The sequence below is a fragment of the Eschrichtius robustus genome, chromosome 2 (assembly GCF_028021215.1).
Source record: "Eschrichtius robustus isolate mEscRob2 chromosome 2, mEscRob2.pri, whole genome shotgun sequence".
Lineage (NCBI taxonomy): Eukaryota > Metazoa > Chordata > Mammalia > Artiodactyla > Eschrichtiidae > Eschrichtius > Eschrichtius robustus.
Window position 1 is genome coordinate 173,171,625 of NC_090825.1, and position 23,147 is coordinate 173,194,771.

The 23,147-nt window shown below is 51.9% G+C and overlaps 2 protein-coding genes across 3 annotated transcripts in view; both read right to left on the reverse strand.

The window, feature by feature from the left end:
• Positions 1-6,192, reverse strand: part of HNRNPM (heterogeneous nuclear ribonucleoprotein M) — a 38,954-nt gene extending 32,762 nt beyond the window's left edge. For both annotated transcript variants that reach the window (XM_068537083.1, XM_068537082.1), the window contains exon 1: positions 6,037-6,192. In XM_068537083.1, coding sequence (XP_068393184.1) covers positions 6,037-6,149 — 113 coding nt within the window. In that variant the 5' untranslated portion in view covers positions 6,150-6,192. The remainder of the gene's footprint in view (positions 1-6,036) is intronic.
• Positions 6,193-8,526: 2,334 nt separating this feature from the next.
• MARCHF2 (membrane associated ring-CH-type finger 2) lies at positions 8,527-22,590 on the reverse strand. The gene is made up of 5 exons (XM_068537084.1): positions 22,470-22,590; positions 18,427-18,654; positions 13,059-13,254; positions 11,376-11,585; positions 8,527-9,349 (listed from the first exon to the last, which is right to left on the reverse strand). The coding sequence occupies exons 2-5, from the start codon at positions 18,600-18,602 to the stop codon at positions 9,191-9,193; spliced, it is 741 nt and encodes a 246-aa protein (XP_068393185.1). The 5' UTR covers positions 18,603-18,654; positions 22,470-22,590; the 3' UTR covers positions 8,527-9,190.
• Between the last annotated feature and the right edge of the window lie 557 nt (positions 22,591-23,147).

Genomic DNA, 23,147 nt, shown 5'->3' on the forward strand with positions numbered 1-23,147 from the left:
GCAAAGCACTACTGTACCCAAGTCCTTCTCTGGCTAATCATTTCCTCTCTCCGAGAAGTTTCCTCCTATCTCATCACTTCCAGTTCCTTAAAAAATTGACCTTTTTGTAACTCTAATGATCACCATCAACTCTATTCTTGACAGAATTGTAGGAAAACCCCCCTCAAAGAAACCTCACGTGACACACGTTCAAGTATAGATGATGTGACAGTTTAAGAAAAGCCCAGTTTTTTCATGTTTAATTCAATTTTCTCACTTACCTTCGGGATAAAATTAGGGGAATATGCTTCTAGCCCTAAAATACACATAACACTTAGCTGTGAAAACCTTTTAGAAGCACATTTTTATAGGCAGATTATAATTTAGCTACACTGACGAAATAACCTGCTTTATCCTAAATACCCCAAATTTAGAATATTATAGAATTTTAAATGTTAAAACACACCTACCATACATTATCCACAACTAGATACTCACCCAGAGGAAAATAAATATATCCATACAAAAATTTAGACCTGAATGTTCATAGCAACATTATTTGTAATATCCCAAAACTGGAAATCTAAATGTCTACTAACAGGTAAATGAATAAACAAACTAGAGTATATCCATACACTGAAATACTACTCAGCAAAAAGTAATGAACTACACACAACACGGATGAATCTCAAAATACTTATACTCAAAGAAATCAGACAAAGAAGGAGTACATATGGTAAGATTTCATCATATACAACTACATTTGAGAAAATCTAATCATCATATACAACTATATTTGAGAAAATCTAATCTGGCAAACTAATCTATAGCGGGTTTTCTCAACCTCAACACTACTGATATTTGCGGGCCAGATAATCCTTTTGTTGTGGGAGGCTGCCCTGTGCACTGTAGGATGTTCAGCAGCATCCCTGACCTCTACCCAAGAGAGGCCAGTAGCAGCCCCACTCCTCAGACTTGAAAATGAAGATCAAAAATATCTCCAAGACACTTCCAAATGTCCCCTGAAGGGAAAGAAGAAATCACCCCATTGAGAACCACTGATGCATACTATGGCCTGGGGGTGGGGAAAAAAAGGACTCAGAGGATTACAAAGGGGCAGCAAAGGGGGTTATGGTTGTATTTATTATCTTGATTCAGTGAGGGTATCAAATCGTACACTTCCAACTTACGCAGTTTATTGTGCCAATTATACATTTTTTAAGTTTCCACTAGTTTCTTAAATTTCAAACCTAACCCCAATATAACTTGACTTGTAACTCTTATATAAAGTAACAAATCTGTCATCTTTCAAAGAAACTGAAGCTACCTAAGCAAGCTAAATGCCTTACCAATATTCTCCTCGCTAAGTGGCTCCCAATTCCCAATGAACACCCCATCTGATTCTGGCACCCAATCATCTACCTGAAGTTCTAAATAGACCCAATATGTTAAAAAACTTTCTCTGACATTCTATCAACCTAATTCACGATACATCAATAAAGATAAGCCCAAATTATCTTTAAGAACCTCCCAAGTCATTAAAATAAGATTAATTGTTTAATATGGCTTTGGAATTGTTTCACTGACTGCATTCTTTGAAAATTGATAATTTAACATGTCACTGCTCCACCATACTAGAATTATACTGTACATAAAGATCACAAGTAAAAAGATAGGGTGCCTGCCTATTTCACCAAGGGCTGTCACATTCAACATGTAAAACAGTGAATCCCTATCCTCCCTTACGCCTCCATGGCATTCCCTCTCACGTATAATACTCTCATTATTCTCAGTTTTTCAATCAAGAGTGTAGTTTGAAATGGCAACCCCGACACGCTGAAATCCTGACCACATCTCCTGAGGGAAAAGACTCCCCCACCCCCATATTCCCTTGAGAACCATCCCTTATGTAAAATGACTCTTCACAGAAATCCTTTCAATCCTGAGTTTCCCCTAATGCATTTAAGATGCAGAGAGCACTATTCACAGCACTATTCTAGCTCCAGGTCCACCTCCTAACTACCCACGTGACTTAAGCGCTTTCCCTCTCTGGTTCTTTACCAGCAAAACCAGCATAACCTGTATCCATGTAGCTCACAGGGATGTCGTGAGAATCAACGATCAGCCTAACAAAAAGCAGGTTGGTAAATGTTAAGCGCAATACCTAAGGGAGCAGTACTACAGATGACTAAGAGGTAGGGTTATCTAGGTCTGAACCCCAATGTCACCAACTCTTTGTCAGGCCTCAGTTCCTTCATCTGTGAAAGGAGGTTACTTATCCACACTGACAAGTTTAAAGGACAGACTTGGCACACTAACTGTGGCAATGATATATTTTTGTACCAAAAATTTTCTGGAGAATGATTCACTCCTTGCCTTCTACCATTGCACATACTGATTAGGTTTTAAAATAAGCCCATGGGGCCGTGGCTGAGGAAATCTAGGCACTGTACTCATTACAGACTACCAAAGGAGCAATTCAGCTTTCACCTCTATGACTGCAAAACATGGTAATGGGAGAGACCATCTGCCAACTCCTAAATGAAACAAACAACCTAATCTTTGCAGACTAGTATCTCCCTGCCTAGCCATGAATAAAATCAAAGAGCAAAGTGAAAGCAAAGAGCTGGCAGCATGCATTCAAACAACCTACAGCCCCTATTCTAATCTTGAGCTCACAATCAAATGTGCCTCAAAATTATTATCAAGTACACAATCACTTTTTAAAGTACAGCAAACACTCAAATCATTGCAAAGCACAGAGAATCTGGTTTAAACAACAACAAAAAAAAACAACAAACCACTTCAAATAACTGTGTTCAGTGAGAGGTTACCAGGGTGGTGTGTGGAAGCAGCAAAGGACCTGGAGTCAAGATGGCCTCCCCCAGATTCTTTGGGTCAATTTCCTTAACCTGAGTCTTCTCAATTGTTTAAAAAAAAAAAAAAATTTTTTTCTTGACTGTAAAACAGTGTCAACACTAACATTACATCCCCAGGAATTTATACTAAATACATTTTTAAAATTTAAATATTTTTAAAATAGCCTATCTCTCAGTTTTCTGATTCAGCCACAGGTTACTCTGAAAGTGGAGTAGGTTAAGTCACTGATTTTAAATGGACGGTGCAACCTTTATTTTTAAAAAATAAAATTTTAAATTAAAAAAAAAAAAAAAAAATCAAACCTAAGCCTACATACTCCTCTAAAATGAACGCTTTTACCTCCTGACTAATATACTCTAACTCTGAATCTTGACTATTTTTTTTTTAACTTCAGAATTTATTTTTTTAATTTATTTATTTTTATTCATTTATTTTTGGCTGCATTGGGTCTTGCTGCTGCATGCAGGCTTTTCTAGTTGTGGTGAGCGGGCTTCTCACTGAGGAGGCTTCTCTTGTTGCAGAGCTCGGGTTCTAGGCACCGGGCTTCAGTAGTAGTGGCGGCCTGCAGGCTCTAAAGCGCAGGCTCAGTAGTTGTGGCGCACGGGCTTAGCTGCTCCGCGGCATGTGGGATCTTCCCAGACCAGGGATCGAACCCATGTCCTCAGCACTGGCAGGCGGCTTCTTAACCACTGCACCACCAGGGAAGTCCCTTGACTGTCTTTAGATGCAACAGATTTCTCATCAAAATAAAACAAACCCTCCTCTTATACCCAGAAGAAAAGGAACTGCAAAACAAGCTGTCCTATCTGGGGTCCTCATCAAGCTTGCTATCTCACTGCCTTTTTGGTTTACAGCACACTCCACTCCCGGCGGAGACAAAGGTAAGAAGAATCCAGTCTCACTCATCTCCCTTCCCTCAAAGGCTTTCAAGATAAAAATCTAAATTCCTTAGTCTGGAATTCATTGCCCACCAGCTGGCCCCCAGTGCTCCAGCAGTTTGGGTTCTTTATAAATACGTATCAAATATATAAATATAAAAATTCCTAGTCTTTGGACACTCTCCTCTCTGCCTCTCTCCATCGTCTTTCATCCTCCTCCCCCTAGAGGAACGCCTCTTAACTGCCCCCAGCAGGTTAGGCTGGGGGGAGGGGAGCCCCTCCAAGCTCCCTACCTAGTTAACTCCTTTTACTAATACCACAGCACAATTACTTTACTACAAAAATATTCGTTGGCCTTCCCTGTGAGCGGGGGGGGGGGGGGGGGGGGGGGGTGGGGGGCTTTGTTTTCTAAAGAACTCTGCTTTAAAAGCTTCGTGATGCAAAAAAAAACACCACGCACACTAACTTTTCCAATGGCCCTCCGAAACAGATCTAAGTGTTCCTAACTTCCTAAAATAGTCTCTACTAAGCAGTCCTAGACTTTGAGGTTCTTTCCAACAAGGGCTCTTTTAGCTCTAAAACCTTCAGGTTCTTTCTAATAGCCCATGTGTTAACGTGCGTCACAAAATGACTATTTGGAAATGGACAGTGGAAAATGGGAAATTTGAAAAATGTACCCCAGATGCTATAATCTATAACTAATAACTTCTCACCTAGCACGATTCTAGCAGCACTCCATCCTGTGATAAAGAAAGGAAATAGGTAATGAAAAAAGTTTAAATGAACACATCCCTTTCCAGAATTTTCAATAATAAAAGGTTGGGAATACTTCTAAGATGCCTTTCTCTTGATTTCCAAGGACCAGTAACCACGGTATTTTGTTCCTCCCCACCTAAGGAGAGAAAGTTTAACAACAAAGCTAGTATTTAGTGAGTGTTCATTAACAAAGCGCTTTAACTACATTCACTTTTAATCCCCACGAACTCCAATTATGCACATTAAAAATTTGTGGGAAGGCAAATTCATAGGAGATAGAATGTATGACACAGGTAACCAGGAGAGAGGGAGAAGAGGAAGTTATTGTTTAACAGCTAGTTTCTGTTTGGGATGATGAAAAAGTTCTGGACGCGGATACTGGTGATGGCTGCACAACACCGCAAATGCAGTTGATGCCACTGAATCGTACACTTAAAAATGGCTAAAACTGTAAATTTCACCTTACGTATGTTACCACAATTTTTAAAAAACGTATGTGGTAAATCAAATGTGTGCCCAGCCTTCCCCTGTCCTCCCCCCACAGCTGCCGGGAGGAGGCAAAACGCCTCTCCATCTTTCAGGCGGCTGTAATCAGAATGAGTGGGGTTCAAGGGGACATAAGGGAATGCTTTAAAGCTTTATGGAAACTTTAAAAACCGAGGACCCGAGACAGACCTCTAAACAGGACTGAAAGGGTGACGGGAGTTTGGAAATGGGTGAACCCGCCTGATGATGGAAAAATCTTCCCCTAGAACACGAAAGAGAATGTTTCCCTTTTTTTTTCCCCCCGTATAGTTTGCTTCTACGGCTGAACATTGAGCAGCAGGTCCGATCTCTCCACAAATACCTACTGCGCACCTGGGGAGGAGGTGAGGGACTTGAGCCGAGGCCAGAGCGTGGAGCGAGGGGCGGTTCTGACCGAGGCACTTATCGCGGGGCCGGGGGAGGGGGGGGCTGGAGAGGAGGGGAACGGCGCGCGCCGGGGAGCGGGAGAGGGGAGGAGGCTCCCGGAGCCGGCCTCGCGGTCCTTCCCGATACCCACCCGCCTCTGCTACCGTTTACCCGGACCGACAACGGGCGAGATCCTGCGTGCGCAATCCCTCCCCTCCCCCCACTTTACCGATCGGGAAACTGAGGCCCCGGGCCATTGCGGAGAGACGTGAAACCACGCGCCCAACCAAGGTCACCCGACAGGCGAGCGGGTCGCGGACTCCGGGGCTCGTCGGCTCCAGGGCCCGCGCGCCATTATCCCCGCGCGCAGAGGCCCGGCCTGAGGCCTTTGCGTCAGGGTCGGTGTCGGACCCGGCCTGGAGGGACCGGGGGAGTTGAGGCCCGAGGCCTGGGAAGAAGGAGCTGTCCTAGAGGCGCTCCCGGGGCCGCCCGGCTTCACCCCTCACGGCCTGGGCGGCCCCCACCCTCGGCAGACCCTGAGGGGAAAGCCCGGCCGAGGCCGCGCCGGTGGGAAGCCGCCAAGACCTAACGGAGCCGCCGCCGGCCGCCGCAAAAGTGCCCGGCCTGGGACAAGGAGCTGTGGAATACTCACCCTTTCGGGCCCGGAGCTCCGTTGCCACTCGGCACGCCGGGCGCGCCGCTCTCCTCCTCCATTTTGGGCTCCGTCGCCGCCACCTCGGCTGCTGCTTCGACCCCTGCCGCCATTTTCTCCGCGTCTGGGCTTTGTGTGAGCGAGCGGGATGCGCGGCGCTGCGCCTGCGTGCTCACGTGATCCGGCGCGACCAGTAACGTCTGCTCGCGCCGCGGCGGCCTCCCGCCTCCTTCCCTCCAGCACCGGGCCACGCCCCTGTTCCGGGCCACGCCCCCGCCGCGCGCAGGCGCGCACCGTCAGCTGTTACTAATTCATTCTCGCAACTAACTTGCGTTTGGCGCCTACTGGATACTCCATCCGCTCTCCAGGTCTGGTAGAGGCGCCATCTCTCCACCCCCCACACGTGGACCTCGTCACTCCCAGCTTTCTGTAATCAGAGCTAGGGCAGAAGGGCAGCGAAAGTTGTGTTTACTAGGCTAGAAAGGATTTAGGCAGGCAAGGGTAGGACACTGAAGGGCCAGGCCGTAGGACAAATGTGTGAAATGCTCTCTCTCTAAGCAAGTATCATCCTGCACCAAGAATATCTGGGCTCTATCCGACCTGTCTCCCCACCACGCTGAGAAGTCCTGGGTGCAGAGCCCATGGCCTAAGTCTCTCTCACTAACAGCCGTCAGCAACCAGACGCCTAGCTGGAGACTTCGAATGTGCTGATGAATGGTTCTTGAGTGAATGAACAAGCAAGAAGCCAAACATGGTGACAGAAATCACATGATGGGGCTCCTTCCTGCCGTGGGTGCCTCTGCCCTGAGAGCCTGGCCCTTTCCCCAAATGGGTTTTCAGGGCTGTTACAGGACAATGTCCTGGGACAGCCACAGTGGCCTGGGAAGAGGCCAGAGCCCCAAGCATTCAGATGCCTCAGGCTCCCTTACCCAGCAGCCACCCCTGGTCTCTGTTGTCTCTGGTACTTTGAAATAAATGCTTCAGTGGATCTTGAAGAAGTTCCCATCTAACCACCAAACTCTCAAACAAGCTCACAATGGGAAAAATGGGTTTTTTTCCCCGTATCTCACAAAATAACTACATTTCATCAGGCTCTGAGGAGCTATCTCACCTGCCACACCTTCCTCCAAATTAAATACTTAATCCGGCCAGGTTAAGAACTCCAGGCCCGGAGAATAATAAATCCAATAGCCCAGGCTAAGGCAGAGGATAGGCCCCACCCTCTCTTCCCAGCTCCCATTCCCAAGAACTTCCCAGACTCACCTGTCTCAGAACTCCTTTCTCTTGCCCATCTGCAAGCCCCTCCTCTCATCTCCCCCCACCCACCCCGCCCCCTGCCCCCTGCCCCCTGCCCCCTGCCCCCGGAAATCTCTGATCTACTAAAATCCCCTGTGCACACCAACCCTCTTCACATGGTCCCACTGGAATCTATCTCAGTTTCCTTTCCTCCCCGTTAGACCTCTCTCTCTCTCTCTCTTTTTTTTTTTTTTGGCCTGGACAGCCAGGGAAGTTCCCCCCCTCCCCCTTAGACCTCTCTAGACCAGAGGGGCCCCTGGACCAGAAGAAGCCTCACGAATCTCTGAATTCCCTTGCCCAACAGGGCTCAGAAATGGCGGAAGAGGCCACAGCAGTCTGTCAGAATCATGGAGAGGAGGCCGAATACAAAGCAGCGGGGACAAGAAGCCACCTTTTCTCTGATCCCTTCTCCGGCAGTGGGTGTGACTGGAGATGAGCCACAAGCCAGGCCCAGGCTGAGGAGACAAACTTTCTACTAGGCTGTGCTCCTATAGGCTGGTTGATTTAATCCAACACTGCCCAGATTCCTGGGTTTAGCCATCACCTGCACTATTAATTCCTTCACTCTTTCCTGTAACTGACACTTTATTTTCTTTAAAAGAAGGATGTTTTGGGAATTCGCTGACGGTCTGGTGGTTAGGACTCTGCCCTCTCACTGCCAAGGCCTGGGTTCGATCCTTAGTTGGGGAACTAAGATCCTGCAAGCCTCCCAGCGTAGCCAAAGAAAAAAAGTATGTTAAAATGTTGCTTCACCTCACAGCACAGCCAAAGAAAAAAAGGATGTTAAAATGTTGCTTTACCTTAAATAGCTTATTGTAAAAAATAAATAAGAGAATGATGCTATTAAAGTGTAAATTCAGTCATACGCTCTGCCAAAGGATCTGAGTCTAAGACTTGCTCTCTCTCTGCTAGGGTTAAGGGTCATGAAAGACAGCCTAGCACCAAACTACAACTCAGGACTTCCCTGGCAGTCCAGTGGTTAAGACTCTGTGCTTCCAATGCAGGGGGCGAGGGTTCGATCCCTGGTTGAGGAGTTAAGATCTCACAGGCTGCGTGATGTGGCCAAAAAAAAAAAAAAAAGTACTGGGCCCTGTACAGGGTGACCCTCGGTAAGTGTGGACATTACTTGTTAGTGAGTGTAAAGGGCCCAGCGGGGTATCTGACTCATGGGAGACACACAGGAAGTAGACACTATTCTTATGTATATTTATTTTAAATCATTTAATACATAGCCCTGCTACCTGCTCTTCACTTGAAAACTCCCACTTTGCTTCTAGCCCTGTGATCCCTCAAACCAGCCGAGAGCATTGGTTGTTGCTGCTGTTACCTCTGTGTGGTCCTGACTCCCCTCGGTCCCAGCACCCTCACTTTGAGGCCTCAGAAACGTGACTGACAAGTCCGTTTTGTCCAGCAAGGGCTCCTTTTATTCACTGGGGGGGGGGGTGGGGTGGGGTGGGTTTTGAAACACGGTGCAACTTTATAAAGTTGAGGGTGCCGGGAATGTGAGCCTGCCAGGTGCAGAAAAGTGCAAGAAGCTTGCGGAACCTCCCAGTTCGATGGGTGCCCGCGACTCGCCTCTGGCCATGGCTGCTGGCCCAGGAGGGGCCAGGTAGACCTCAGAATGAGATCAGGGTGCCTGCTCCATCCGAAGCTCGGGACCACGTCCGTCTGTCCTCCTCGTGTATCAGAGTGTGCAAAACGATCTGAGAATAGCTTCACACGGGAATCACGGAATCAGCTCCACTTTGGCATCTCCTGGCCTAAGAAGCATTCCGGCCGTGCGGGAAGGGTCGGGCAGTTTCTGTCCTTCCAAACGCCAGGGCATCGCCAGCTGCCTCTGGCCCTGCCAGCCCGGCCTTCACACGGGCGTCTCCTCTGCCACCTTCTTCAGGAGCCCAGCTGCCAGAGGGGAGTGCTGGGTGCCTTCGGGGCCATCGGTGGCCCGGATCTTCAGGCGCACTTTCTGGTTGGTCCTTCTCCACTCGGAGTACAGCTGGCAATGGTAGCGGAATGAGACCTGCAGGGCAGGGTGGAGATGAGCAGGAGGGCCAGCCTCTGGCCAGCCAGCCTCTACCCCCAAGAGAGGAAAACGGGGCCCCTGAGGCATCTGCCTCGACCTAACCAGGACCAGGCTCCTGCTTCCAGAAGCACGGGCAGCATCCGGGCATTTCTCACACAGACAGTGCACACACACCCATTGCCTCACCTGGGGAACCTCCCCACCAGCACTGAGGGCCCTGCAAGGGTGAGAGGGTCTGTGTGTGTGTGTGTGTGTGTGTGTGTGGAAGGGGGGGGGGTCCCTTTCTGTCTCTCAGAGGGTGGCAGTGAAGTGATAAAGCCTCTGGGAAGGGGCCAAACGTCAATGGATCATATAACTGCCAAAACTTGGAAGCAACTAAGATGTCCTTCAGTGGGTAAGTGGATAAACTGTGGGACATCCAGATGATGGAATGTTACTTGGCACCAAAAAGAAATGAGCTATCAAGTCATGAAAAGACATGGAGGAACCTTAAATGCATATGACTAAGTGAAAGAAGCAGATCTGAAAAGGCTACAGGGAATTCCCTGGCGGTCCAGTGGTTAGGACTCGGTGCTTTCACTGAAAAGGCTACAGACTGCATGATTCCAACTATAGGACATTCTGGAAAAGGCAAAACTATGGAGACAGTAAGAGGAGCAGTGGTTACCAGGGCTTGGGGGAGGGAGAGATGAACAGGAGGATCACAGAGGGGTTTTAGGGCAGTGAAAATACTCTGTATGACACTCTAATGGTGGATACATGTCATTATACATTTGTCTAAACCCACAAATTGTTCAACACCAAGAGTGAACCCCTAATGTAAACTATGGGCTTGGGGTGATGATGTGTCAATGTTGGTTCGTCGACTGTAATAAATGCACTGCTCTGGTGCCCTGCTGCTCGTGGAAGAGGCTCTGCAGGTGTTGGGGAAGGATTTTGGAGAACTCTGTACTTTCTGCTCCATTTTGCTGTTTAACCTCAAACTGCTCTAATGAGTCAAATCTATTAAAAAAAAAAAATTTTTTTTCCAATAAATGTCAATGGTTCATCCTCTTTAACCAAGCCAGTTCCAAGAAACATTTGCACAGGTGGCACCCAAAGCACAGTTTATAACGGCAAAAAAAGAAGGGAAACAAAAAAACAAACCAACAACAACAAAAAACATTGGAAATGATCCCAGTGTCCATCAAAAGGGATTAGTTAAAAAAATACAGCACGCCCATACAATGAAGGATTGTTGGGTGGCTGCCTTTTTTTTTTTTTAAAGGACATTAGCAAAGTGAAAACAAGCAGACTGCAAAGCAGGACCTATGATTTCATCCTACTTGTATTAAAAAACCTGCTTGGTGGATGCGCTGGGAAACAGTTCTTGAGGAGGGAGTGCCCCACAGCTGGAGGCCAGTGGTTCTGTCTGAGGGGCCAGACTCTGGGGACCTTTCCTCTCTGAGCGAGGGTTCTCATGCCTGCCAGAAGCCGGGACAACACCCCACTACACTCACTCTCTCTCAACCCCAGTCGTTTTCTCTCTCAGCATCCACCCAACCCCCGCGTGGGATGATCTTAGTTCCCCGTCCAGGGATCAACCCACGCCCCCTGCAGTGCAAGCGTGGAGTCTTAACCACTGGCCGCCAGGGAAGTCCTTCTCTGTCTCTTGATGGTCCTCTCTCTCTGTCTCTCTTTCTCCTGCTCTTTCTTCCGCAGCCTTTCGGTGTCCCTCTGCCTCTCCCCACCCCCCCACCCCCCAGCCAGTACAGTCTTGGTGGAGCTCGTGGCTGGCGGGGCCTGCACTCAGCAGAGGTGATCATGTGCCCTTGTATCCTTGGGGCAGAAGGCTCACGCCTGGCTCCCTGGACCTTGGACCAGCTTGGAATCTGGAGCTCCATGAGATGCTGGGAATTGCTTCCACCCGAGGGCCAGCCACAAGCCGAGGCAGGCAGGGCGCCCCCCACCCGCTCCAAGCCGCTGACCAAACCCCGGGCCTGACTGCTCCCAGATGTCTGATCTCCGGCGGGCAGCCACTCACCAGCGTCCAGAGGACGTAGATGGTAAAGAGGGCGATGGTGAGGGCGATGAGCCCCACCGCCTCCAGCCGGCTATGGAGCCTGAGGTGGTCCTGGGCCCCGCGCAGGCACAGCCAGCCTGAGATCGCGGCCAGAGGCGTGATGAACAGGAAGCACACCATGTCGCAGCACAGTGTCCTCTTCTCTGTCCGAGGCCCTGGGTCCTTCAGCCACTGCGGAGAAGAAGGGAGGGGGAGCCGCTGAGAGAGACCGTCATGCACCACCCTCCGTCGAGCCTCCGCGGGGGGATGGGGTGCGGGACCGCCAGGGCCTCCGTCCCCTCTGCTGACGCCCGTCTTCATCGCTGGGCCCTGCAGGACCAGCCTCCCGCCTGGCACCTCCCTGCGTTCGTTCCTTCTTTCAAATATTTATGGAGACAATGACGATGACACAGGCCAGGCCCGGATAGGTGCGGGGCACTTCTGCCCCTGTTTTTTGTTTTTTGGTTCTTTGGTTTTTTTGGCCGTGCAGGGGATCAGACGCATGCCCCCTGCAGTGGAAGCACGGAGTCTTAACCACTGGACCGCCAGGGAAGCCCCATGACCTTGTTTTATAGATGGGGGAAACTGAGGGCACGGAGAGGCTGACCCATTTGTGCAAACTCATATGGCTAGTCGTCCACAAAGCCAGGACTGGAGCCCAGGAAGTCTTGTCCCAGGGCCTGTGCGTCTTGGCCTCTATGCTACACTGCCTGCCACAGATGATGGCAGGAAAAAGTCCCTGCCCATAGCTCCCATGCTAGTCAGGGGAGGCATGAAACAGTGTGAATGATCAGGATGGGGAAGGCTATGCCGAGGAGGTGACACCGCAGAGAACTGAACGAGCAGAAGGGGCCTGGTGAAGAATGGGGGAGACGGCGCTCAAGGCTGCAGAAGGAGCATGTGCAAAGGCACTGGGGTGGGAGCGTTGCGGGGGGTGGGGAGCGGTGCAGGCAGGCTGGCTCTCCCTCCAACTGTTCTCCTAAGAGCCCAAGGTCCCGGGCGGGCCCGGGGCCTTTCCAGGAGCCCACACCTCGGCGCAGTGACATCCCCCTGCAGCTCTCAGCTGCCCCACACCAAGCCAAGCTGGGCAGAGAGGAGCCTGGAGGGCACTCGGGCAACCAGCAATGCTCTGGAAAGCCATGTGGCTCCCGTCATGCCTGGGAATATCCCATCTCAACCCCCACCCATCACGCTCAGGCTACAGTCTAAGCTCCCAGGCTTGGCCCACAAAGCCCCCCGGCGAGGCCACTACCCCTCCTTCTGGGCCACTCTCCTCCACCTTTAACTAGCTCCACTCCAGCCATGTGGGCTTTGTCAAAAACACCAAGCTTCTCCTGGCCTCAGAGCCTTTGCACTTGCTGTGCCCTCCGCCAGGACTGCCCTTCCTCAGGTTGGGCACCCCCTTCTCATTCCCCAGGTCTCAGCCTTAGGGTCACCTGAAGTGACCAAAACAGGGAGGAGGCACAGGGTCTGTCAGGTCTGGAACCTCAGGCCCGGTTCCCCACCCCCATCAGCAGAACTGACCCCGGGGAGAGGAGAGAGGTTCCTCCCTATAGAGAAGCTGCTTCCCCAGCCTACCAGGATCCTCCAGGGCAATTCCCTCCTCCGGCCCCTCGCCTGCCTTCTTCCCCTCTGCCCACTCCAACCTCAGGCTCCCAAGCATACCTCTGTGAGGGGCCGGGGCCTCTTCTCCACTGCAAACTCCGTGTGGCACAGCTCGCAGTAGCTGGTGTTGGATGAGGAAAGCCATCTCTCCAGACAGCTCTTATGCACGGCGCCCAGTGTGCCAGTGCAACCACACGGAGACAGCAAGCTCTCCCCATTCGCTCCCTCATGGCAGATCCTGCAGAATGGACCATCGCTAGACACAGAGATGGGACACATGAGTAACGATCAAGTTTCCTGCCTATGCCTACTTCACATGCACTGGATCACAAGCTCAGCATTGCCCCTATATGCTGCTACTTGGCAAACTCCTACTCATCCTTCAATGCCCGGCTCCAAATATCCTTTCCCTTGGGAAGCCTTCACAGACTCCCACAGGTGGAGTGATGTACTCCCTCCCCAAGGTTCCCACAGCACCTTTTTAGGCCCAGGGTGAGCATCACTTGTACCTGCTTGCCCAGCGTCCACTCCTCCTTCTGCTACAATACCACCCTGATTGTGCCGGGCAACCAATCCACTCTCAACTCTTGGTCCTCAAGACGACACCCCTGATGACCTCAGGCCTGACCAATCAAAACACCACACATCCCTGGTCACAGGGGCCGACTCAGGGAACGGCATGTGTGATGCAATCAGAGCCACTGGGAATTGATTCCTGAAATTCTTTTTTTTTTTTTTTTCCCCCTAAACTCCAGAACTACAGGCAGCATGGCTGATGTAAGTCTGGAGCTGCTGGCAGCAGCCTGGTCCCCACATGGAGTCTGTGAATGATGCCAAAACAGAGGGAAACAGAGGAAGGTGGAGCCAAGAGATAGGGAGAAGCAGAGTCTCAAGGACATCGTCAGAAGCTCTGGATCCAGCCGCACCTGAAGGCCATGCTACCTAAGAAACCTGTGCATCCAGGGAGAAGAGCTCCCCGGCTCTTCTGCTCTAGTGAGGCTCGGAAAACAGACATAAAAAGCGTCTGCAGGAAGCTGCTTCGGGGAAGTCTCGGCCCCAGCTTGGTCTCTGGGGACGCTGGGTCCTTCCTGGGGCAGCTCAGGAGGCCAGGGGCGTGGCCTTGGTGGCCCCAGCGGCTGTCCAGCACATGAGTCATTGTTTTCCAGACATTTCTGCCCAGAGAGAGGACTGCGGGAACCCACGGAGGAGGCGGAGCAGGAGAGCTGTTTTCCAGATAACGCCAGTTTCCCCTCAGAAACTTTCTATCCTTTTCTCAGCGTCTCCTGCTGCGGGGCGGGGCCTGGCTGCTTTGAAACCCAAGAGCTGAGCTGACCCCTCAGGTCTGCTTTCTGGTCCTCAATCCTGTGCCTGGGCTGCTACTTTTTCCTCCAAGGTCAAAAGGGCATGCCCGGCTCCCCGCTGCTCCCACACTCCCCACACACATCAAGTGAACAGGAAAGGGATCCCGGCTCCGGAAACCAAGCCGGGAAGTGGAAGTGACGAGGACCTTGAGGGAGAGCCACGTCGGTTTTGGGGTTTGTCCCTGAAGAACCCTACTTCAGAGGTGCAAGTTCAGAGAAAACAAAACACAAGAAAGCAAAGCACACACTGATTTATGATTGAGCGCTGATGAGGTCCCAGGCACAATTTGGAGGGCAACATCTGGGTTAATTTCTCTCATTCTCACAGGGAGCCTGGGAGGAAGGCGCTCTTTTTGCCCCTGTTTTACAGACAGGGAAACTGAGGCGTCGAGGGGTTAACCTGTTTGTGCAGAAGTCACACAGCTAGTCGTCGGGCACAGCTGGGATTGGAACCCAGGAAGTCACTCCAGGGCCTGTACGCTCTGAGCCACTAGGCTGCCTGCCACCAGTAGTAGGGCAAGAGAAGTGGGCTTTACTCTCGAAATTCTGGCAGGAAAACCACGCAAATGATACAGTTGAGGAGGAAATGGGACGGGGGAGCGGGTGAGACATCCACAGATCCCAGTGGGGCTGCCCAGAGCATGCTCCATGGGCAGAAGGGAGATGGAGATGGAAGCCATGGGGAATCGGGCAGCGGGAGGAGGCCAGGTGGCAGGGCTGGGGGTGCAGCAATGCTCAGGGCACCTTCCGGGAGGGCCTGGCCAGCTCACAGACCAGGGGCCGGAGAGAACGGAGGCCTCACAGAGGCCAGAGGGGCCCCAGATGCTGGCCCTCAAGCCTGAGCCTTTGTGGATTGTCCTGGGCCCCGGAGATACCTCCTGGGCCTTCCTCTTTGGCCTCTGAAGGTTTCAGGGTCCAGAACTTTCTGCCCCACTTGGGGTGCCATGGGCCCCCAGGAATCAGGGTCTCCTCTGAAGTGAAATGGAAGGCTTGATTGTATGGTCATGGAACCCGCCAGGTGCTGGGGACAGTATCTTTCAGCCCCACCCTTGCTGCTCCCAGATGGCACAGGCTGGCTGGGAGGAGGAGTTACAGGGTGAGTGAAGAGAAGGAGGGGGACACTGACCTGCTTGGGTGGCCTCTGCCGACCCCAGCACCTCCCAGCAGTGGCAGTGGAGGATCCTCATTTCCTCCTGGGGAGATGGGCCCCATCCCTGGATGTTGACATCCCTTTGGGAAGACAGCAGCCCTCTCTCTGGGAAGGGTTGTTCTGCCCTGGCCTTCAGCCTGGGCAAGTTGGGATTGAGCTGCATCAAAAGGCAGAGGGGGGACTTCCCTGGTGGTCCAGTGGTTAAGACTCCGTGCTTCCACTGCAGGGGGTACGGGTTCGATCCCTGGTCGGGGAACTAAGATCCCACATGCCTCACGGTGCGGCCAAAAAACAAAACAAAACAAGAAGGCAGAAGAGACAGCCGTCAAAAAGAATGACAGTTTGCCATTTGCAGCAACATGGATGGACTTGGAGGGTGTTATGCTGAGTGAAATGAGTCAGACAGAGAAAGACACTTACTGTATGCTTATGTGTGGAATCTAAAAAATACAAGAAACTAGTGAGTATAACAACACAAAAAGCAGACTCACAGATATAGAGAACAAACTAGTGGTTACCAGTGGGGAGAGGGAGGAGAAGGGCAACGTGAGGGTCAGGGAGTGGGAGGTACGAACTATTCGGTGTAAGATAGGTTACAGGGATGTATTGTACAGCACCGGGAATAGAGCCAATATTTTGTAACTGTAAATGGAGTGTAACCTTTAAAAATTATATTAAAAATTTAAAAATTAAAAAAAAAAAGCACTACCATACAATCCAGCCCCCCCCCCAAAAAAAAATGGCAGAGGGGTAGATCAGGAGGGCCTTGCAGTCGGTCTCAGCGGGCAGGGCTGTCCTGACCACCAGCTGCCCGCGGAGGGGCCACTCTGGCACTGCTGCTCGCCTGGGTCTCTGAGGGCTGCAGGGGAGGCTGATGGGACCGAACAGGCTTCTCCTCCTGCCCCCCACACCCAAGGGGGAGCCCTAGGTTCAAGCCTCAGCTCTGCTCAGTGACACTGGCAGGGGTCCAGCTCCCTCTGGGACTCGGCTTCCCCAGGTGTAAAAAGGGAGGGTGGGGCAAGGTGACGTCAACTCACTCAGTGGCCCCCAGGAACCCCATGGAGGGAGACTTCCTCCCTGCCCCCCACCCCGGCAGCTCTGGCTAGGAGGCCCCTGGGCCCCCCAAGGGTCCCCTTGCTCCCAGCCTGGCTCAAGCAGCACAGTCCTGACTTCAGGGGGTCTGATGGAGATGCAGACATAAAAACCAAGACCCTGGAGGAAGCCCAGAAGAACTCCAATCTCATCTGGGCTTAGGCAAGTCTTCCTGAAAGAAGTGATGCCAGGCAAAGACTTACAGGGTGACTGGCAGTGGGCTCCCTCCAAAGCACTGCAAGGCTTCCATCTGCTTCTTTTTATGTTTTGAATGAAAAGCTTATGAATTGATTCTGACACCTGCTACAACACAGATGAACCCTGAAGACATGATGCTCAGTGAAAGAAGCCGTCACAAAAGGACAAATACTGTCTGATTCCACTCACAGGGGGTCCCTAAAGAAGTCAGATCCATAGAGACAGAAAGTAGATGGTGGGGGCAGGGGCTGGGGGAGGGGGCTGGGGAGTGAGTGTCTAATGAGGACAGAGTTTCAGTTTTGCAAGATCAAAAGAGTTATGCGGTTGAATGGTGGTGATGGTTGCACAACACTGTGAATGTACTTAAAGCCACTGAACTGTACACTTTAAAATGGCCAAGAGGGCTTCTCTGGTGGCACAGTGGTTAAGAATCCGCCTGCCAACGCAGGGGACACGGGTTCGAGCCCTGGTCCGGGAAGATCCCACATGCAGCGGAGCAACTAAGCCCGTGCGCCACAACTACTGAGCCTGCGCTCTAGAGCCCGCGAGCCACAACTACTGAGTCCGCATGCCACAGCTACTGAAGCCCGCGCACCTAGAGTCCATACTCTGCAACAAGAGAAGCCACCACAACGAGAAGCCCGCGCACTGCAATGAAGAGTAGCCCCCGGTCGCCACAACTAGAGAAAGCCCACGTGCAGCAACGAAGAGTCAATGCAGCCAAAAATAAATAAATAAAATAAATAAATTTTAAAAAAATAAAATGGCCAAGAAGCTAAATTGTATGTTATATCGTAACAATAAAAAAAAATTGGAAAGAGAAGCTTATGAATTAAATTGTCTCAAGTAAACATCATGAAAATACATTAAACTTGAAAACCTGGTGGCCAGATTAAATCTTAATGAGTTAAAGTGGATTTAAATTTGTGTGGGGTTTCCTTAAATCTCTTTTCCTTGGGACTGGTGACAAGCTGGCAAACCAGGTGGACTCAGCTCACACGTGGGTCTGGAAGGCTGGCAGTGAGGTTTAAATACACTTATCAAATGCTTATGAGGTGGCAAAGCCCCTTGCGGGCACTTTATGTGGACCACAGCCATGTACTCTCAAAACAACCCAGTGAGGAAGGTGTCCCCAGTTTAGAGACACGGGGGTGAAGCAACTTTTCCCAGGTTGTACAGGGAGAGAGGCTTCTACTCAGGACCTGAGCCCAGGCACCCTGAGTCCACAGGCAGCCACTTCCTCAAGCAGCCGCCCCAAGACGTGAGCTACTCACCAACATCGGACCTTCAGATTTTACCCAGTAATCTGGAGTTTCTGCTTATCGTGAAGAATCAGACCTGGCTAGCCAGTTTCCACGTGGCAATTACTGGTTTATTTGCCCACCTGGCCCCTCTAGGGGGCTGGATTTCTTTTTTGGTTTTTTTTGGCCCGCGGCTAGTGGGATCTTAGTTCCCCGACCAGGGATCGAACCGAGGCCCCGGCAGTGAAAGCACCAAGCCCTAACCACTGGACCACCAGGGGATTCCCGCAGTTGTATTTCTGACCCCAGGCAGGGCTGGGAGGAAATCCCTCGGACCTGAGAGCGAAGTGAGTGAAGGCAAATATCCCTGCTTGGTCACCACTCACCTCGGTGTGTCCAAGGCCCGGATGACAGTTGAGAGGAGCCGGCCGTCCCTTGAAGTCACCTGTGCCACATACTGGGGTGGCCCGAGGCCCGTGGCCTCCACGACCTTGGAGAAGGCGGGGCTGTCAGAGCAGTCGCACAGGGAGCCAGGGAGGTGACAGCAGTCACCCGTCGTCATGGCCACAGGGAGCCCCGCGTCCTCAGGGCCCGAGGCCCATGGTCCCAGGAGCCTGGGGAGAGGACGGCAGGAAGATTAAGGGCAAGGTTAGCAAGCCACACACCGAATCCAGCTCTCTGAGCCTCGGTTGCCCAATCTGTACGATGGGGCTTTGGAGGGGGCTGTGAGGATTCAATAAGGTCACACATGCAGCTCAGCCCAGGCCTGGCACATCTCAGGGGCTTGATTATATTACCTCTGACTCTCCTAAGAGAGCCCAGCCCGGCCCAGCCTGCAAAGCATGCAGGTCACCCCCAATATCACCTTTCCAGACATGATAACAGCACCTAACAGTGATTGAACACCTTCTGTATAGCAGGCCCTGTGCTTGGCGCTTTCCAGGAACAGAACCATGCCCGCCAAGCATGTAGAGACTGTTATCCATGGATTGGATTGCCAGGCCTGGGCTCATGCCCGCCTTGGAGTGGGCCAGAACTGAGCTAGAAACTTGGCCCAGCAGACCAGGATGGTGAGTCACTTTGACCCTCCTGGTTCATGGCCTCTTGTGGGGCTCTGAACTCCTTGATAACTCAGGCTATCAAGGAAGTGGCCCAGGCTGGGGAGGACCATGGCAGTCTCTTGTCTCCACCCACCAGAGCAGCTGCTCTAACCCATGCCTCTGTCCCCAAGGAGAGGCCACCGGAGCGATCTGAAGTCTGCTCTGGGTGGGAGACTTCAGCAGGATTCTGCCCCCCACCCCAGGGTCTGACCTGCCAAAAGGAACCCTTGGCAAGCTCTTCTTCTGTCACAGAACCAGCCAGCAAGGCTTGTGTATTTCCCTCGGAGAATTTCATGAAAGTAACAGAGGCCTCTTGAAGCCAATACAGGTGCCCTGGAGCTAAGGATCTCTGTCCCAAACTTGTCTCATACTCCACCGTCTGTCCCTAGGAACTATGATCCAGAGACCCCCGAAACATTCGCTGAGGTCCCCCCACAATTGTTTTTTTACCAACCCTTGCCAGTCAAATTCTGAGACCCAAAGAGGGGCGGGAGGGAAGCAGTGTAAGTCATCGGCTAACTTTTTGCACCAGGACAGTCTGCTGCCAGATCAACAGTCTCTGAACAGCTCAGCCAGAAGACCTCCAGGCTCAGCAGGCCCTTCTGAGCCTCTATAGTTGGCCACATAAGCAAGTGTCAGCCCAGAGGCAGGAGGAGCCTGGGAGGAAGGCTGCATGACTGAGATAACATCCTCAGGGCAGTGGCCAGGCCTGCCACGTTGTGTACACTGGTGTCCCTTCCGAGTGCCTGCAACCAGAATTTCCAGCTCAGAGGCCAGCAGGGAAGTCGCTGGGTTACCCAAGGGAATGCAGGCAGAGGGGAATCCACTCCTCTTGCCCCTCCAAGGATTGGCCTTCACATTTCTGCAAGTAATTGGGCATCACAAGAAACATCACAGCTACTGTATATTAAGTTCTATCATTTCTTGTACTGTCAGGGGAAAAACAAAAACAAAAAACACTGGTAAAATCTGCTAATGCAAGGCCTGCAAATCACCAAAATAATAATAGCAGCTACTGTTTATTAAGTACCTACTGCAAGCCGGTTACTGTGGCTAAGCTTACTGAACTCAAACAGTTGTTATAAGTGTCCCCTTCAAAGGTCACCTCCCCAGAGAGGCTTTCCCTGACCACTCTGGTCAAAGTGCCATTGGTGTCCACATTATTGCCCTTACAGAAGGTACCCATCTCTGAAATGCTTTCTTTTTTTTTTTTGAGAGGCCAATGCCACCTTTATTCCTGAGTCAGCGGATACTGGAGAGGGTGCTCAGGCATACGGCCACAGTGGGCTCCCTCTCGATCCATCCAAGAACTGGGCAAAGGCCGGACCCAGGGGGCCCAATGACTCAGCGGCCTTAGGAACAGCGCAGAAAGACTCTCTGCCTACGGGCCTGAAATGCTCTTATTTCTTTTCTTTTTTGGTCGCGCCGCACGGCATGTGGGATCTTAGCTCCCTGACCAGGGATTGAACCTGGACCCTCAGCAGTGAAAGAGCAGAGTCCTAACCACTGGACCGCCAGGGAATTCCCATGAAATGCTCTTATTTCTTCATCTACTGGTTTAACCACGTCTGTCTTCCACTCATCAGTCTCTCCAGCACCTGGCCCTGTGTCTAGTACAGAGTTCCTGCATTAATTTTTCAGCCCCTCCTCTGTGTAAGCGCAGGGTTGGGAGAGCCAGGTCTCTTGACCCCGCCCCCCAGACCCTGGTCCGCCAGCACCCATGATGGGAATCAGAAATATTTAGAGGCTAGGGATCTGTGCAAAGCACAGAGGCTTGGGCTTGCAAGAGGCCAAACTCGAGGCTGGATGCAAGGATAGGGTGGCTGCAGCTCTGGGGCTGCTGGGATGGCAGAGCGAGCCAATGCCTCAAGCAAACTTGGCCCAGTGCTTGAGAGATGGATTTCACTGAGTCTTCACGACGAAACTATGACGTAAGTCCAATAATTACCCCCATTTGACAGGTGAGGAGACTGAGGCTCAGAGAGGGGCAGCTTCTTGCCCAAGATCACACAGCTAGGTCAGCACAGTGCCAGGATTTGAACTTAGTCCAGTGAGTGGGTCTGGGACTCAAGAGATCCGGGTTCTTTTAAGTCCTGACTCTGTTACTAATGCTATGTGTCCTGGAACAAGACACTTGGCTTCTCTGGGCCTCATTATTCTCCTTTGTCAAATAAGTTGACAAAGCTAGTGGACTGTGTCTAATGAGGGGCTTCCTGGGAAGGAGCACCCAGGCTCAATTCCTCCAGCGAAGCTCGCCCTTGGCTAGGCTTGTCTGGGGTGGCGCTGGGGCACCACAACCTTTCCACACCTACCCAGACTCCTTTTTTCTGAGGGCAGGAAACCAAGAGAAGAAGAGTCAGAGGGCCCTAGCTCCCCACAGTGTCATCTCAGTCCAGCTGTTTTGCTCTTTGGGCCTCAGTTTTCTCTTCTGTATAATGGGGCCCCAAAGAAACCCAGCTCATACATGCATAAATACGGGAAAGTCGATAAATATTAGCTTTTATGATAATTACTATCATCAGCTTACAGAGCTGTTGGTAGGGTTTGATGAGACAAGGCACAGCCAGTGCCTGGCACACAGTAAGCGCTCAAGAAATGCTCACTGTTATTATTTTTCAGGATAAACATGGAGCCTGTGAAATGCATTCATTCCTCTTCACTTACCACAGAGAGGCTCCTGTATGCCCTTCAGTACTTGCATGGCCCTGCACTGGAGGCCAGGCTCTAATGGCAGCTCTGATCATTACTCGCTGTGTAGCCCTGGGCAAAAGGCTTGACCTCTCTGAGCCTTGATTCCTCATCCGTATAGCAGGGAACGTTTCTAGTACTTCCACTTGATCTTGTCGCTAGAGGACTAAATGAGCTAGTCCTATAAATTCTGGCTATCCCGTTTTGAGCACCCACAAACAGCCAGGCACTCTGCTGAGCAAGTGCCTGGGTCATTATATTTACTATTTTCCTGGCAGAGCCCCTCTGAGAAGGAGGTTGGGGAAGGTGACTGGTCATTTATTGACGGCCTACTGTGTGCAGAGCGCTTTCCTCCTTTGCCACCTCCTGATTCCTCCCTACAGCCCGATTAGGTTGGTACTGGGATGACCCGGTTTCACAGATGAGGAGACCGAGGCTCAGAGAGGCACCTACTGTGTGCCGGCCCCCAGGGGACCTCCTGCCTTCTGCAAAGACGGAAATTGCGATCACCTAGTCCCTGGGAAGGCTGAGGCCGACTGTCCGAGCCCGGCCGTCCCGCCTGGGGGCCGGGCTCGGGCCTCAAACTCGGGGCCGGCCCGCGGATCGGCACCCCCTGGCCCCATCCTCCCGTCCGTGCCTACCTGATCCGCGGCCGGGCCGGGCGGCCGCGCAGGCCCCTCCGCTTGCCCGGGCCCTGGTCCCGGCCCGGCCGGTCTCGTCAGCGCCGCTAGCTCCGCTCCGGCCGGCACCTGCGTCGGGACACCGCCCGCCAAGCAGACGGTGCCACGAACCAATGGCGACCGCCTCTCGCCTACACTGGCCAATCGCCGTAGAAGTCCCGCCCTGGGAGGCGGGGCCAGAGGCGACGGGGACGTCCTGGGCCGCACAGGCCCGGCGGCGCCGCAGCTGCTGGCCCCGCCCCTGCCGCGTCCTGGCTCCACCCCAGCCTCGGCCCCGCCCCCATCCCTGGCCCCGCCCCATCCCGACTCGGGGCACGAGCGGGGCACGTGGCGCCACCTGCAGAAGACCAGTTAATAAGTAAAACCGTTACAGAATTCAACGCGACACCAGCGAAGGGATTTGTAAGTGTTCGTCACCTCTCTTAGGCTTCTCGCCAATCCTGGGGGAGGGATGAACCGTCCGATCACATTTTACAGAGAGGAACCACAGAAGTCTAGAGAGGTTAAGGGGCCGTGGAAGAGCCTAAAGCCAACATCATTTATTCATCATTCACATTCATTCATACATACAATAAATTCATTCATTAGATGTAATAAGCATCAATAAGAGGGCCTATTATGAGCCAGGCACTGTGCTAG